Genomic DNA, 13,272 nt, shown 5'->3' with positions numbered 1-13,272 from the left:
GGGGCGCGACCGAGTCGATCTCCTCGTCGGCGGCAGCGGCGGCGGTGCCGTCCGTGAGCATCGCGCTGGTCCGGGCCCGGCCGTCTCCGTCCCCTCACGGCACCGCGGCAGCGCCACTAACTTCTCACACCCTACCCGGCCGCGGCCGCCGCGCCGCCCCCCCGCCGCTCCGCGCACGCCTATTGGGCGCTCTCGGCCGAGAGCGGCGTGCTATTGGCCGCGGCGCCCGCCACTCAAAGGCGCGTCACGCGCTCCCAGCATGCTGCCCTGAGAGCGCACGCCGAGGCGGTAAGAGTGCGCCGCCCCGCCCCGCTCGCCCGGCCTCGCTTCCTGAACTTTCCGAGCTATGATTGGTTCTCGCGGACATCAATCATATGCCTTGGCGGAGCTGCGGGCGCCGATGGGGCGAGCGAGCTGTCGATCAAAGCGCATTCAGGAATCACGGTTTTGATTGGCTGAAAGGAACATCCCTCACAACGCACGGCGTCTGGCGTCTTTCGATTGGCTCCTGCATGCCCTGGGCCCACCTCCCCTTCGAACCCATCTGAAGGACTCCGTCAGCGCGAGACCGTCACACGCCCGCCTGTCCCGAGGGGTGATTGGGTCACGGAGCTGCCAATCAAAGCGAAGGGCACGCCTGCTCCATGGCCCCGCCCCCTCCCGGGTGCGGGCCGCCATAGGCTGGGCGCCCTGGCTGTCCGCGCCAGCGGTCACGCCCACTGTGACGTCACCGCGCGGCCACGTGGCCCGGGGGGTTCCGGGCCCCCCGGGGGTCTCGGCCCCGCGGCCCGGCCTAGTTCACGGACAGGTTGATCTGCGGTCCCGGGCGGTGCATCGGCTCGCACTGGGGGGGAAACAGAGGTTACGGGGCCGGCACCGCGCCCACGCCGGGGCGGTTCGGCCCCGGGCGGCTGTGGCCGAGCGAGGCTCCCGGGACAGCACCGACCTCCTCGGCTCTGCTCCCCTGCTCCGGCCGCTCCCGGGCGTGTGTCCCCGCCGCCCCCGGCGCGGGCAGGGGCCCGTCCAGCCAGCTCAGGTCGTGCGGGGAGAAGATGCGCTCCAGCCCCTTCCGGATCCCCAGCAGCGCCAGCAGCTGCGGCCGGGCAGGCACGGGTCAGCACGGCCGGGCGGGGACAGCCGGCAGCTCTGTCACATACCGCTGTCACCCCCGGAGACGCCAGCGTGCTGGCCTGTCACCCCTCCCGGCCCTAGGGCGCCGTACTTGCCCAACAGTGTCACTCAGCCTCTGGTGACGGCCCCAGAGCAGGGGCAGGCTGGAGGCGGAGCAGCCCGGACGCCCCGCTCGTGTCCCTGCCAAGGCACCGTGCCGGCCGGGGGGCAGCAGCCAGCCCAGCCCAGCCCAGCCCAGCCCAGCAGCAGAGCGGTGCCGCCGGTTCGAGGGGGGTCATACCATCACTGGGAAAATAATGGCGGCCACGGTGGACTTGAGAAGCCAGAGCAGGGCCAGGCAGAGCAGCTGGATGAAGGTGAAGAGGTGCACCCGGCGCAGGGGCACGTGGCGGAGGTAGGCAAGGTCTGGCTGGTGCTTGGCTGGCATCAGGAGCAGCCGCACACGGTCCATGAGCTGTAGTGACAGGGTGGCAGGTGGGTCACACCTGTGCAGCTACTGGGCAGCTCTCACCCACCTCCCTGTTGAGATTGGGGCCGGCAGGAGGGGGTTTCACCACCATTTCTGCACTTCAGCCCTCCTGCCCTCTGCTGACCCCCAGCTTATGCCTGGGCCAGTGAGTTTGTCTGCAAGACCAGGGGTCCTGGTGCCACTGTCACCACAGGCCAGGGGAGAGCTTTCCAGGCAGACCTCTGGAAAGGACAGAAAGAACTCTAGCTGTCCTTACAGGGTTAATTGAGAGCTGACAGCCCTTGATCCCCCTCACTTCACAGGAAACTGCTGCAGCCTCCTCCAGAGCATAACTCTGGGTTTCCCAAGCAGAGGGAGGGTGGGAGTTTCCCAGCCTGTCATCTAGAGCAGGGTAATTGCAAGGAAACTGTACTATTTAGAGGAAAAAGTGGTGTAGATAATTCTGGAATAGAGGTTTTTTTTCCCCTCTGTTGGTTTCTTGGGAGAAGAAGAGAACTGGCACATGAGCAGCAATACCAGAACCAAAGGACTGTCATGTCCCAGCTCTGCCTGCAGCTCCCAGGTGAGGAAGTCCCTGTTGCTTTGAGAGCAAGTCTGTGTTACCCACTGGTCCCACTTCTCCCAAACCACCTGATCCAGCAGTGCACAAGACTCTCCTGCTGCTCAGCATCCCAGAGCCCTTCTTTTTCCCTTTCCTTTGCCCTGGAAAGGTCCCTCTCTGCCTCCTTGTGCTGGGCCTGGTGGGAGACAGCTCTATGCTGTGCAGTGGCAGCTGTTACTGAGCAAAGCCCCTCCTCCCCACCCAAAAGCACAGCTCCCCTTCCCAGTGCAGCCCTCCCTCACCTGGATGCTGTTCAGCGCCGTCACCCCCATGTGCAGGAACACCCCGTACAGCACCGGCATCGGGATGTGCTGCAAGGCAGTGGGGTGGTGCATCAGCAGGGCAGTTCCCCGGGGGTCTGTCCCTGCTCAGTGCCCTCTCATGTAAAAACCTGCTTGTGTGTCCACAGCCCGTGCCTCCTTTATTCCCAACAGCCCAGCCTGGCCTTATTGGCATCAGTAGTTGAGGTTCACATGAGCCCATGTCCTCCACGGTCCCTTTGGGTGGCATCTCATCCCCCAGGTGTGTCACTGCACCTCAGCTTGGTGCCGTCTGCAAATGTGCTATGTATGTCTCTGATGAAGATACTTAACAGTATTTGTCCAGTAGGAGCACTTGGAAGACACCACTTGTTACTCATTTCCATTTGGGCATTGGGCTACTGACTGTAAATCTCTGGCCATGACCACCCAGCCATTCCTGACCCACCTAACTATTCTTGCATCAAATCCAGCTGGGAAGTGAGGATGCTGGGAGGATCCTGTATCAAAGGCTCTATGAGACCAGCCTCAGAGGTGAGGAAAGAGGTGGAGGAAAAGAGTCCTACTGTCTGCCCACATGTAATGCAGGGCCACTGGAAGGGTTTTTCCCAGTATGGCAGTGGCAGCAGGTGAAAGCCAGCAGCAGCCAGGTCATCCATGTGGCAGTGTGGAGAGGTAGTGCTGGGGTGTGTTTGGGGAGCACAAGGACCCTGATATGTATGGGGAGGATGGACAGGTGACATGGGGCCACAGTGCCTTGTGTGCCAGCCCTCCTGTGCACTGGACACAAAACCTTGGTGCAGTCCATACCCACAGAGGGCACAGCTCCTGCCTGCCACACAGGCTTCCTGTGCTGCTTCAGTGGGTCAGGAACCTCCAGCCTTGCAGGGGATGGCCACCCCCTGCCTAGGAAAAGAGGCCATCCCGGCCAGGCTTCCTACCTTGAGCACGGGTGCCATGAAGACAGAGACTCCCATCAGGATGAAGACAGCCAGGCCTGTCAGCCTCTGCTCCCTGTGGTGGCAGCACAGGTGTCACAGGTGCCCAGGGTTGCTTGGGAGCCCACCCCCTCCCTGCCCCCCTAGCCGCAGGGTTTCTGCTCTTTGCAGTTTTGATGGCCACAGGGAAAGGGGTCAGCTCAGGCTTGTTGTTTACCTGATGCCCAGGAACTCGGGGTGCTCGCCAGGGGCTGAGGTTGCACTCTCCTTCCTCAGGCTCTCCATATGTGCCAGGGAGATGACAGTGGCTGAGACATACCAGGGGAGGCCAGTGACAGAGGTGACAACCATCAGGAGGGAGACACAGAGGAGGTCCAGGTGGAAGCCTGCTCCTTTCTGCAGTGGAAAAGGCAGCAGGGCTGGGGACATCTTCCCACTTTCCTGGCCAGTTTGGGGTTCTGCTCCCCCCTGACTGCTTCCATGGGGCCCAGCCAGGACCTGGATCCTCCCCCATTGGCTGGTGCTGCCTTTTCCCTGTCCCCCTGCTCACCTGCAGCTTGTACTCCCTGCGGTTAAGAATGACAGCTGTGATCTGCTGGTCCATGAAGATAAGGATGGTGACAAGGACAGCAGGCACCGCGGACAGCAGGCAGACCCACCATGGGTTGGCTCCAAAGGGGAAAACGATCCAGCCCCGTGCTGGGTTTGTGGGCTGTGGAGAGCAGAAGGGTCATGGCAGCTGCCACCCACCTGTGGGGTGTGCAGTGCAGTCGGGTGATGGAACCAGCCCCAGGTGCCCAGGCTGGAGTCCTACAGGCACCCAGGGATCCCCACCTCGGGGGTGGAAGAGCATCCTCATCATCCTGGGGATGCTGCTGACCCACCAGCCCCCCACAAGGACAACCTGGCTGTGACAGAGCAGGGTGTTGTTCTTGGACACCACAAGCCAGGAGCTGGGCATGTGCCTGTGACAGCAGGTGGAAGAGGTGGCATTGGGCAGTGATGATGGTGAGCCCAAGGAGGTGGTGGTGAACACTGGCTGCTCTGGAGCGCTGCCAGCCCCACTCCACACCCAGGGTGAGTAGCCCAAGCCCAGAGCTGAGCTTGTGGCTCTTGCTCCAGTGTGATCTGAACAGTGCAGGTCTGAGCCAGGTTATTTATAGTGCATGGGATCAGCTGTGCTCAACCCTTTCTCATTTCCTGGGGTGTAGCCTGCACCCCTGTAGGGCTGGAGCCAGTGATGAGGACGACGGTGACAGCACAGTGGGATGACTACCGTGGTGGGCACAGACCCACACCCTGACAGTGCTGTGCCCACCCTGCTGGCACCTTCAGCTCGCTGGGGACAAGGAGCTTGGGGGTCTCCAGGCCCAGGACAGCATCAACAGCGCAGGAGGCGAGGATGGCCAGGATGACGGCGAAGTCGCTCACCAGCTTCCGCACCTGCAGATGGAGAGGGCTTGGCCCAGGCTGGAAGGGGTGGGGGCTGCTTCATGAGCAGCCTTGAAATGCAGCACCCAGAGCCATCCCCACACCTGTGGGACAGGTGGCCATGTCACTGGGGTGGCTGAAAGATGCTCACCCCCACAGGGAAGTAGCGGCTGCTCCTGAAGCGCTTGAGTGCGGTGCAGAGGAGGAAGGTGCCCCCGAAGAGCAGGAAGGAGATGAGGGTGACATCGGGCACGTACTGGCAGCTGGTACCCAGGAGATGCCCACCTTGATCCAGGCACTGGGTCCTGCTCAGCCCTGCTGGGGTGGCAGGAGGCTGCAGGGACAAGGTGGGCAGTGAGGAGGGGGTCACACATGGACACCTTGGGCTCTCCCCAGCACCTCACCTGCCTGCCTGGGAGCAGGGGCTGTACCTGCCAGGTGGCCAGGGGTGAGGGCAGCGACGTGTCATTCCCTGCTGAGCTGTGACCTGCAAAGTGACAGGGGGCAGATTGGTTGGTACTGATTTCATCAGGATGACTGGGTTGATGCTGCCATCAGGCTGGGTCCTCAAGCTCTTCCTGAGGGCTCAGGGTGCTGGACCCATGTGACCTCTGAGACCCTGGTGCTGGTTGATGTCCAGGAAACACCAAGGGAGGGATGTCCCTGTGAAGGGCTTGGCTAAAGCACTGGACACTCAGAGGCACCATTGATCCCAGGCTGGCCAGCACTGATGTTTTTGGCACACGGTGTACGTCTCATTTACAGGGTCAGTGCGGGTCATGTAATTTCCAGGGTCATGACTTCAAGCCCCCGAAAACAGCCCCTGATTTACAAACTGGGCTAGAAATGGCAGAGTGAACCCATCCAGGTGTCCCTTTCCACCCTGTGACATCCCCCATCCTGGAGGCATAGGAGATGGGCCAAGGCTCTCCTAGCTCCCTGTACTGTCCTGCCTGGTTCCTGGGCAGTTCTGGGAGGCAGGAATAGGTTGACAGACTATGGAGGGAAGAGGAGGACACTGCAATGTGGTCAGGCAGGCGAGGATGGGATTAAACAGCCTCCTTCTCCAGTGCCTTCCCCCATCCAGCCAGGAAACAGGTTCCCAGTGGCATCCTGGGGCAGCAGCTTCCTGCTCCCCACCCGCCCACAGCTGCTTGGGCTCACCGGGGCTGGACAAGTTGCAGGTGCAGCTGTAGGAGGTGATGTTGTCCAGCCGGTACTGCCAGTTGATGGGGAAGGCATCTGCCAGGCTCAGCATCTTCTTCAGGGAGTCGTAGATGAATATCAGGCTGATGAGCGCGCAGAAGCCTTCCTCGGTGAAGCGGGTGAAGTACCGCACCAGGTGACTGGCCTCGGTGGCCACCAGCACCACGCCAAAAAAGGCCACCCAGAGCCCAATCCAGAGGCGGAACTCCAGGTAGTCCAGGCTGTGATCCCTGGGGGAAAGGGTGACTGAAAGCCTCGCCAGTGACCCCTGCCTGGAGTGTTGGTGTCCCCCACCAACAGGGCTGAGGATCCGTCCCTGGCACTGAACTCACTGGCTGAAGGAGAAGAGGAGGCGCTCAAAGACAAGCACGGGGCCGGTGCTGCTCAGGATGGTCAGGGGCTGGCCCGAAAAGAGGCAGAAGATGAAGCCAGCAAAGGCTGTGCCCAGGAAGCTCTCCAGCACCCCCTGAAATGCAGGGAAGGGGTGCCAGGTGCCAGGCACATGGCAGGGAGGAGTGTTGTGGGCCTGCTCCCCCAGCAGCACAGAAGAAGACAGGGTCAGTGCTGGGGACCACGGGGGAGGGAGGCAGAATTCAGGCAATGCTCAGGATGTCCTGGGGATGCTGGTAGGAGGTGGGCACCCAGGGGCTCTCTGGGCTGGGCTGAGTAGGGTTGGTACCAGGCACCCCAGGCCACACTGACCTGCATGTTGGAAGTTGCATCCCCCAGCATGCCCCCAAAGGTGATGGCATTGGTGACTGTCGCCAGGTAGATGTAGAGCACTGCTGAGAGGCACTGAGGGTGCAGGGCATCGGAGAAGTCGCTGCCATACCACGGTGCCTTCCTCCGGATGTCTCGCAGCAGGCCCCCAAAAAGCCTGGGGTGGGGGAGGGAGGTCTCAGAGCACACCCCACAGAGAGCTGCACAGCAAGGGATTGTCCCTTCCCCTGGGTACAGGAACTCAGAGGGGCTTGGACATGGTGAAACCATGAGAAACCAGTGACCTGCCCCAAATCCAGCCCCCTGCTGCACCTCCCACTGCCCTTCCACACACTGACCTGCCTGTCCTCTCCAGCTCCTCCCCAGAGCGTGCGTGCCCTGGGCTGGCTCTGTCCCCTGCTGCTGTCATGTCCCCATTACCATGCTGCTGGTCCAGTGGGTTCACAGTGGTCCTGTGGCAGAGCAGAGCCTGAGACAACAGGCTGCAGGTTGGGACCCTCAGGACCCAGCTGCATTTAGGGGACACCAGGACAGGAAAGGGAGAATGGAGAGAGGACAGGGGTGCAAACAGGGCTTGTGCATCCCCTGATAATGGAGAGGAGAAAGATCAGGAAGAGGAGGAGACATGGAAGATGAAGATCTTTGAAGGTTTCTTCCAACTCAACCATGATTTCCTCTGGCAAGCTCTGGAGCCAGCCCTTGCAGGACTGGTTTTAGTGTAGGAGCTGGGCAGAGCCTGGGGTGTCCTGCTCAGAGGCTGAGTTTCACACGTGAGTGCTGCATCCCAGTGTTCCCATCAGCTCCCTTTGCAGGGGATTTGCCATCTGCTGCCAAGTGGGACAGCAGGACTAACAGCAGGGGGACCAAAGCAGGGAGCTGTGGAGGGGCCTGGCTGGGAGGATCCCCTAGCTCCTGGGCAGCTTCATCCCCATGGAGATAAAAGTTCCAGTGTCACAGACAGAGGTATCCCTGCAGGACCCTGCAGAGGGGCTGGTAGGGGTTGGGGTGCCCTCCCTCTAGCCCACCTCCTGCATGGAGCTGGCAGATGGCTTGGTGGAGGAATTCGGGCACCAGGGTCCCATTTCCCAGGAGGAAGTACAATCAGCTCATCCAGGAATGCCTCCATCCCTGCCATGAGGTCCTGTCGGCGCTCAGCCTGCCGGGCAACTCTTTGGAAGAGCTGTGGGGAGATGCCATGGTTTAGCCATCATGTCCCTTCATTCATCCACCTGGAACCTTCCTCCCAGCCTGCAGCCATCACCAGGAAACAAACCCACCCACTTCAGGGCAACAGGTGCCCTACATCCTGCAAACCCACCCAAGCTTTTGGTTTTTTATCCTGGGGAAGGCAGGCCACCAGCTTGCCCCATCCTCTGTCCTCCACTGTAGCCTGCAGAGGAGAGGAGTCCTGGTGTCCCCTGAATGCTGTGCCAGGCTCACCTCATCTGTCAGCAGTGTGGCCATGGCCCTGCCAACCTCGTGGTAGGTTTTCACTCCGTGGGGGCCCAGCAGGATGAAGAGGAACCTGTGGCAAGACAGCACATCTCCAGGGCAGCCCTCTCCCCTCCAGGGGATGCCTCTCTGGGGGGGATGTGGGGATGGGGGCTGGGCAGCCTGGGGGGCTTCTGCCACCCTAAAAGTGGGGTTGGGGGCAGAAGACAAGACGCATGTCTGAAGTGTCTGCTGCCACTCCATGGCAACCTCACGGAGACCATGGGATACCAGGACCCTGGATGGATGACAAGGCTCTGCAGAAATCCAGACTGGGGTGTGGGGAGGGGGGGAACAAGTCTTTGGAACAGAGGAGGAGAAATCCTCAGCTGGAGGTGTCTCTGGCATAATTTTCCTGGGAATGTTGCTCGCAGGCAGGATGCTGGTGTGTTAGAGAAGGTGAGTTTGCCAGCAGCACAGACAGCAGGTTTGACAGGACTCTGGGGACATGGGAGGACACTCAAAAGAGAGCTCAGAGCCCTTGATAAAATATGGTAAAAATCCCACAATTGAAAGGATGGTGCAAAATCTCCAGAGGGACAATCCACAGAAATCCTCCACACCTTTCCAAAGCTGGCAGGAATGGTTACAGTCCTGAAAGCCTGAGATTGTCAAGCAGTTCCAGTGACTGCACCCTGAGCAAAGCCCCAGAGAGGGAGCAGGGAAACTCCTCTGGCCATGCACGTGGGACTTGAGAGAACGCCCCAATGCTGGAGGCCTCTGGAGCCTGCTCCAAAGGGATGAGAGGTGACAGTTGCCATATGGGATTGCTTTCACCCACATGGGATTGCTGCACAAAGGCGATGGGAAAACCTTAAGGCCCTAGAGATGGATCTGGATGAGAGACAGCCCTGAGGCAGTGGCTGCACCTGTGGGACAGCCCGGCATGGCCAGCAAAGGGGATGGCACCCTGGGCAAAGGGATGGCAGGGGCAAGGTCTCCCTGCCCTCTGGTTTTGGGGAGGAAAATGTAGGGCCGGGGATTATCGTGAAACCCTCGAGACACTGGGACATTCACGGGGACTTGCTACCCAACTCCCGCGGAGGAGAGAGCAGAGGTGGGTGGATGTCTGTCCTGCTCCTCCCAGCTCCTGGGGACGGGTGCTCTGGGCAGAGTGACCAGGAGGTGGCAATGTCCCTCCTGATCCCCGCCTGCTTCCTCCGCGCACTTCCTAAGGAAGTCCTCAGCTGAAGGCACACTGCCCGTTTTCCCTCACGGCTTTGGAGGATGCATTCTTCAGCCGCGGAGAAACCATGGGGACCTCCTGCCCTGCTCCTCTGTGCCCACCCCATCTCACCACTCAGGAGAACAGCGGGAGGACAAGAGTCTCCTAAAAACCTGCATCCTGCCCCCGCCGCCAGGCCCCACGCTCCGGCAGTAGGTGGAGAGCATTCAGAACCAGCTAGGGACAGGGAATGCAGAGCCCAGGGGGAATGACCCAGGGGATGTCCCTTCCAGGCTGCCCAACTCCACACTCAGCCCATTCTAGAGTGCTCCTAAGAAGCTGGGAAAAGCAGGAGGGGAAGCAGTGAGACAGGATTCTGGGACTGCACGTGGCACTGGGTGCCATTCCCTTTGCTTTGGACAAGCAAAGCCTTGTCTGATGTGGGGGAAATGGGGAGACAGGGATGGAGGAGGGCACTGGGCCATCAGCCGTGCTCTGTTACCTGCTTGGAAGAGAAACCTCAGCCAGTGAGCCAAGGGACACCCCATGCCTGAGGCGAATGAAGGCAGTGAAGGGCTTTTCCAGGAATTCAACTTCCCCGACAGCAACATGGGCTGCTTCAGCCCCCTGTGGGACCTTCTTCTTGAATCTGTTTCTGAGCTGAAAGGAAAGGGATGCAGCAGCTGGGTACTCAGGATGCTGTGCTGAGCATCCAGGGTGCAGTAGCTGCTCCAGCCCAGCTCCACGCTGCCGTACCTGCTCCTTAAGAGGCATTTTGGAGACCTGGGTTCTGGGCTCAGACCTGCCTTTGGCTTTCCCTGCAAAGAAAGAGAGAAAGAAGTAAAATCTACGTGCAGTTGAAAGGCCAGCGTGGGTACTGCCCTGGGCTGGAGGCAGCGGGAGGATGCCTGGTGGGACAGCCGCGTTTCCTACCTCGGCAGGGAGAGAGACCAAGCTCGGCAAGGAGCTGCAGCAGGGATTTTGTAGGCTGATGCTGTGGCTGGAGGAGCAGGAGGGCTGCCAGGCGCTCCCTCAGTGCAGGCTGCAGCTCTGCTTCCTCAGGCTGCTCAGAAAGTGCTTTGTCTGCATCAGGGACAGGGACAGCTCTGAGTCTTCCTGCCCACTGGGGAGTTGCCCAGGGGAAAACCCCCTTAGCTGGAGTAGCAGAGAACCCCCCAGATACCCAGCTGTGTCACTTATCAGTGTTGTTCTATAGGCACCTCCTGGTGGCCTGCCCCCTCTGGTGACCAGCCCATCCCAGGAGATGACCTTTGCATTACTCATGTACCAATTATTTCCTTGAAACTGGTGGCATCCAGATCCAGGAGCATTGTCCCCTTCTGCAGGCATGTCCTCAGCTGGAACAGGCTGTGCAGGGGCAGAGCTGGGACATGGGGTGCACTCCAGCGCTCCCCGCCGTCCTCCACCTTCTCCTCAAACTTGATCCACCTGGCCAGGGAGATGTGGGGGGTCAGTGGCAGGGTAGGTCCTGTGCCCCATGCCAGCAGTGGGAGCTAAAGCCTGGGTCCATCTTTGGGCTTAGCATGGGGCTGGCACTGGCAGGGAGGGGTTTGGGTGGCTCAGAGGGGCCTGCAGGTGGTTCATGGCGTAGGGACAGCTGGGCAGACAAAGTGGTCATGTCCTCATTCCTGCAGACCCACACCTCTCTGAGGTCTGATCAGGAGAATTCCAGCCATAATGAGGTGACAGGATGGTTCAGGTTTGAAGGGACCTTAAAGCTCACCTTATTCCAAGCCTTCCACCATGGGCAGGGACACTTTCCAATATCTCAGTTTGCTCCAAGCCCCTTCCAGCCTGGCCTTGGACACTTCCAGGGATGGGGCAGCCACAGCTTCTCTGGGCAATCTGTGCCTCACCACCCTCACAGGGAAGAATTTTTTTCCCAATATCCCATCTAACACTGATCTCTGGCAGTGGGAAGCCATTCCTGCTTGTGCTGTCACTCCAGTCCCTTGTCCAAAGTTGCTCTCCAGCTCTCTTGCAGCCCCTTTAGGCACTGCAAGAGGCTCTAAGGTCTCCCCTGATCTTTGTCTTCTCCAGGCTAAACAACACCCCACCTCCCTCATCCTGTCTCCATAGCAGAGCTGTCCCAACAGAGCTGTTCCAGCCTTTGAATCATTTCCATGGTTTCCTTTGGATGTGCTTCAACAGGAGCTGGATGTGGTGCCCCAGGGCAGTCCCCAAAAAGCAGAGCAGAGGGGGAGCACCCCTGCTCACCCTGGTGCCCGTGGTGCAGCCCAGGATACACTCAGCTTTCTGGGCTGCCAGTGCACGGTGCTGGCTCGTGTCCCATCTGTCACCCACCAGCACCCCCAGCCATTCTCCACAGGGCTGCTCCCAGCCCATCCATTCCCCCAGCTGGGCTGGGGCTGGGGGCGGCCCTGCCATTAGCAACACTTGCTGGAGTCAGAACAGAAGTGTCTTGAGCTGTTTTCACGCTCGGGCCATGCCAAATATTTTAACGCCGGGCACAGACAGAGCTCCCCTTTGTCCCCGTGGGTGGGCGCGCAGCCGCGTGCGCTGGCCGTGCTGCACGGGCAGAGCGGGCCCGGCGCTGCAGGCTCCTGCCCAGGGGCAGCCGTGCGGGCACAACGGGCTGGCTGCCGGGGAGAGCCGCAGCGCGGCCGCTTTGGTCCCACAGACACTCCGACCCCGGGTGAAGACCCCTTGCTGTCGCCAGACTCCTGTGGCCCGTGTCCCTGTGCCCCTGCCGGCGGGTGGAAGGGTGCCAGGGGGCACGGGGACATCCCAGCCCCGGCGCAGCCGCTGGAGCTTTGGAGAGGCAACAGAGAGGAGCAGGAGGAAGGTCGCTGTGCCTGGCCTGCCTGACATCCTGCCCTCTGCCATGAAATTAAGTCAGCCCAGCTGTGCACTGGCGGGGCAGAGCCCTGCCTTGGGGCTGAGGCGGGGAGCGGCCAGCCTCGGGACATGCCCTGGGCTCCCAAAGCGTGGCCCAGCAGTTTGGCTCTCGCAGGTGTGCCTACCTGGCCATCTCCCTCCACTCCAGCCCCGCCGGGGTGCTGAGGAGCTGGTTGAGCTGGATGAAGAGCAGCGGGCAGGTGACGTCCCCCCTCTCCTCCCACTGCAGGGCGGCACCAGCTTGCCGGGCCGCTGTGGCCGTGCTGGAGGGGAAGATGCTGCAGCCGAAAGCCTGTGAGGGAGCTCCAGGGTTGCTGCACAGCCCAGGGTTGGGCTGTGAGCAGTTGTCTGCTGCCTGGAGAGCCGTGCCACCCGCCCCGGGTATGTGGGCTTGCATGGCCACCAGCACCGGCAGCCACAGGCGTGAGCTCCCCTCCAGCACTCACAGGATCCCACTCATCCCACACCTTATAACAGCTGTGAACAGGTTTAAACTGGCCACAAACCAATACACAGGAGCCAAGCCCAAAACAAACATCCCAAAACAGCAGGGTCAGCCCCACAGGTCCCAGTAAGGTTGTCCTGCCACATGTCCAGCTGCCCACCCAGGCCAGGGACCCGGGGACCCACCCACCTCCTGCAGGTCACCTGGGTGGACAGGGATGTTCGTGTGTTCCCAGCCCTGTCTGCACCCTGCAAGGCGCTGGTGAGGGGGTGGCAGGGCCAGCCCTGGAGAGCTGGTGGCAGTATCTGTGCCTGTGCAAGGATGCTGTGCCCATGGCAGAAGGGGTGACACAGCCCATGGCAGCTCCTCCTGGAAAAGAGGATATGGGGACATGCTCTGGGGAAGGATGTGGCACCGCTGAGCAAATCCAGAGTGGGGAAATAAGGGGCTGCGAGTGGCAGGGCTGACGGAAAGGGCTGGGAGGGCTTCGGGGCTGTGCCGCTGATCAGAAGGCTTCTGCGTGAGCTGCAGCCGG

General features: G+C 60.9%; 2 protein-coding genes across 2 annotated transcripts in view; both read right to left on the bottom strand.

Moving 5' to 3' along the window:
- The window catches only part of LOC121364611 (ankyrin repeat and KH domain-containing protein 1-like), a 99,410-nt gene extending 99,349 nt beyond the window's left edge, over positions 1-61 (bottom strand). The window contains exon 1 of the mRNA XM_041488014.1: positions 11-61. Coding sequence (XP_041343948.1) covers positions 11-61 — 51 coding nt within the window. The remainder of the gene's footprint in view (positions 1-10) is intronic.
- Positions 62-793: 732 nt separating this feature from the next.
- On the bottom strand, positions 794-12,689 carry SLC4A9 (solute carrier family 4 member 9). Its single transcript, XM_041487998.1, has 21 exons — positions 12,418-12,689; positions 10,701-10,861; positions 10,346-10,495; positions 10,169-10,230; positions 9,915-10,072; positions 8,197-8,281; positions 7,782-7,936; positions 7,095-7,208; positions 6,739-6,913; positions 6,369-6,502; positions 5,995-6,266; positions 5,262-5,317; positions 4,982-5,164; positions 4,729-4,842; positions 3,950-4,111; positions 3,617-3,795; positions 3,403-3,475; positions 2,444-2,512; positions 1,412-1,585; positions 947-1,093; positions 794-844 (listed from the first exon to the last, which is right to left on the bottom strand). Exons 1-21 carry the CDS (start codon positions 12,687-12,689, stop codon positions 794-796), a joined length of 2,946 nt encoding a protein of 981 aa, XP_041343932.1.
- Between the last annotated feature and the right edge of the window lie 583 nt (positions 12,690-13,272).

This window comes from Pyrgilauda ruficollis, unplaced genomic scaffold (genome assembly GCF_017590135.1).
Source record: "Pyrgilauda ruficollis isolate IOZ18807 unplaced genomic scaffold, ASM1759013v1 scaffold86, whole genome shotgun sequence".
Lineage (NCBI taxonomy): Eukaryota > Metazoa > Chordata > Aves > Passeriformes > Passeridae > Pyrgilauda > Pyrgilauda ruficollis.
Note: the sequence above shows the minus strand (reverse complement) of the source record. Positions and strands in the feature narration are given on the sequence as shown.

Excerpts from the sequence above, each read along its gene's own strand:
- SLC4A9 (XM_041487998.1), bottom strand. The coding sequence starts at position 12,689 with ATGCAAGCCCACATACCCGGGGCGGGTGGCACGGCTCTCCAGGCAGCA. Across the intron at positions 6,503-6,738 it reads ATGCAACTTCCAACATGCAG|GGGGTGCTGGAGAGCTTCCT; the intron begins GTCAGTGTGGCC and ends CCTGCATTTCAG. Across the intron at positions 1,094-1,411 it reads CCATTATTTTCCCAGTGATG|CTGCTGGCGCTGCTGGGGAT; the intron begins GTATGACCCCCC and ends GCCCGGCCGCAG.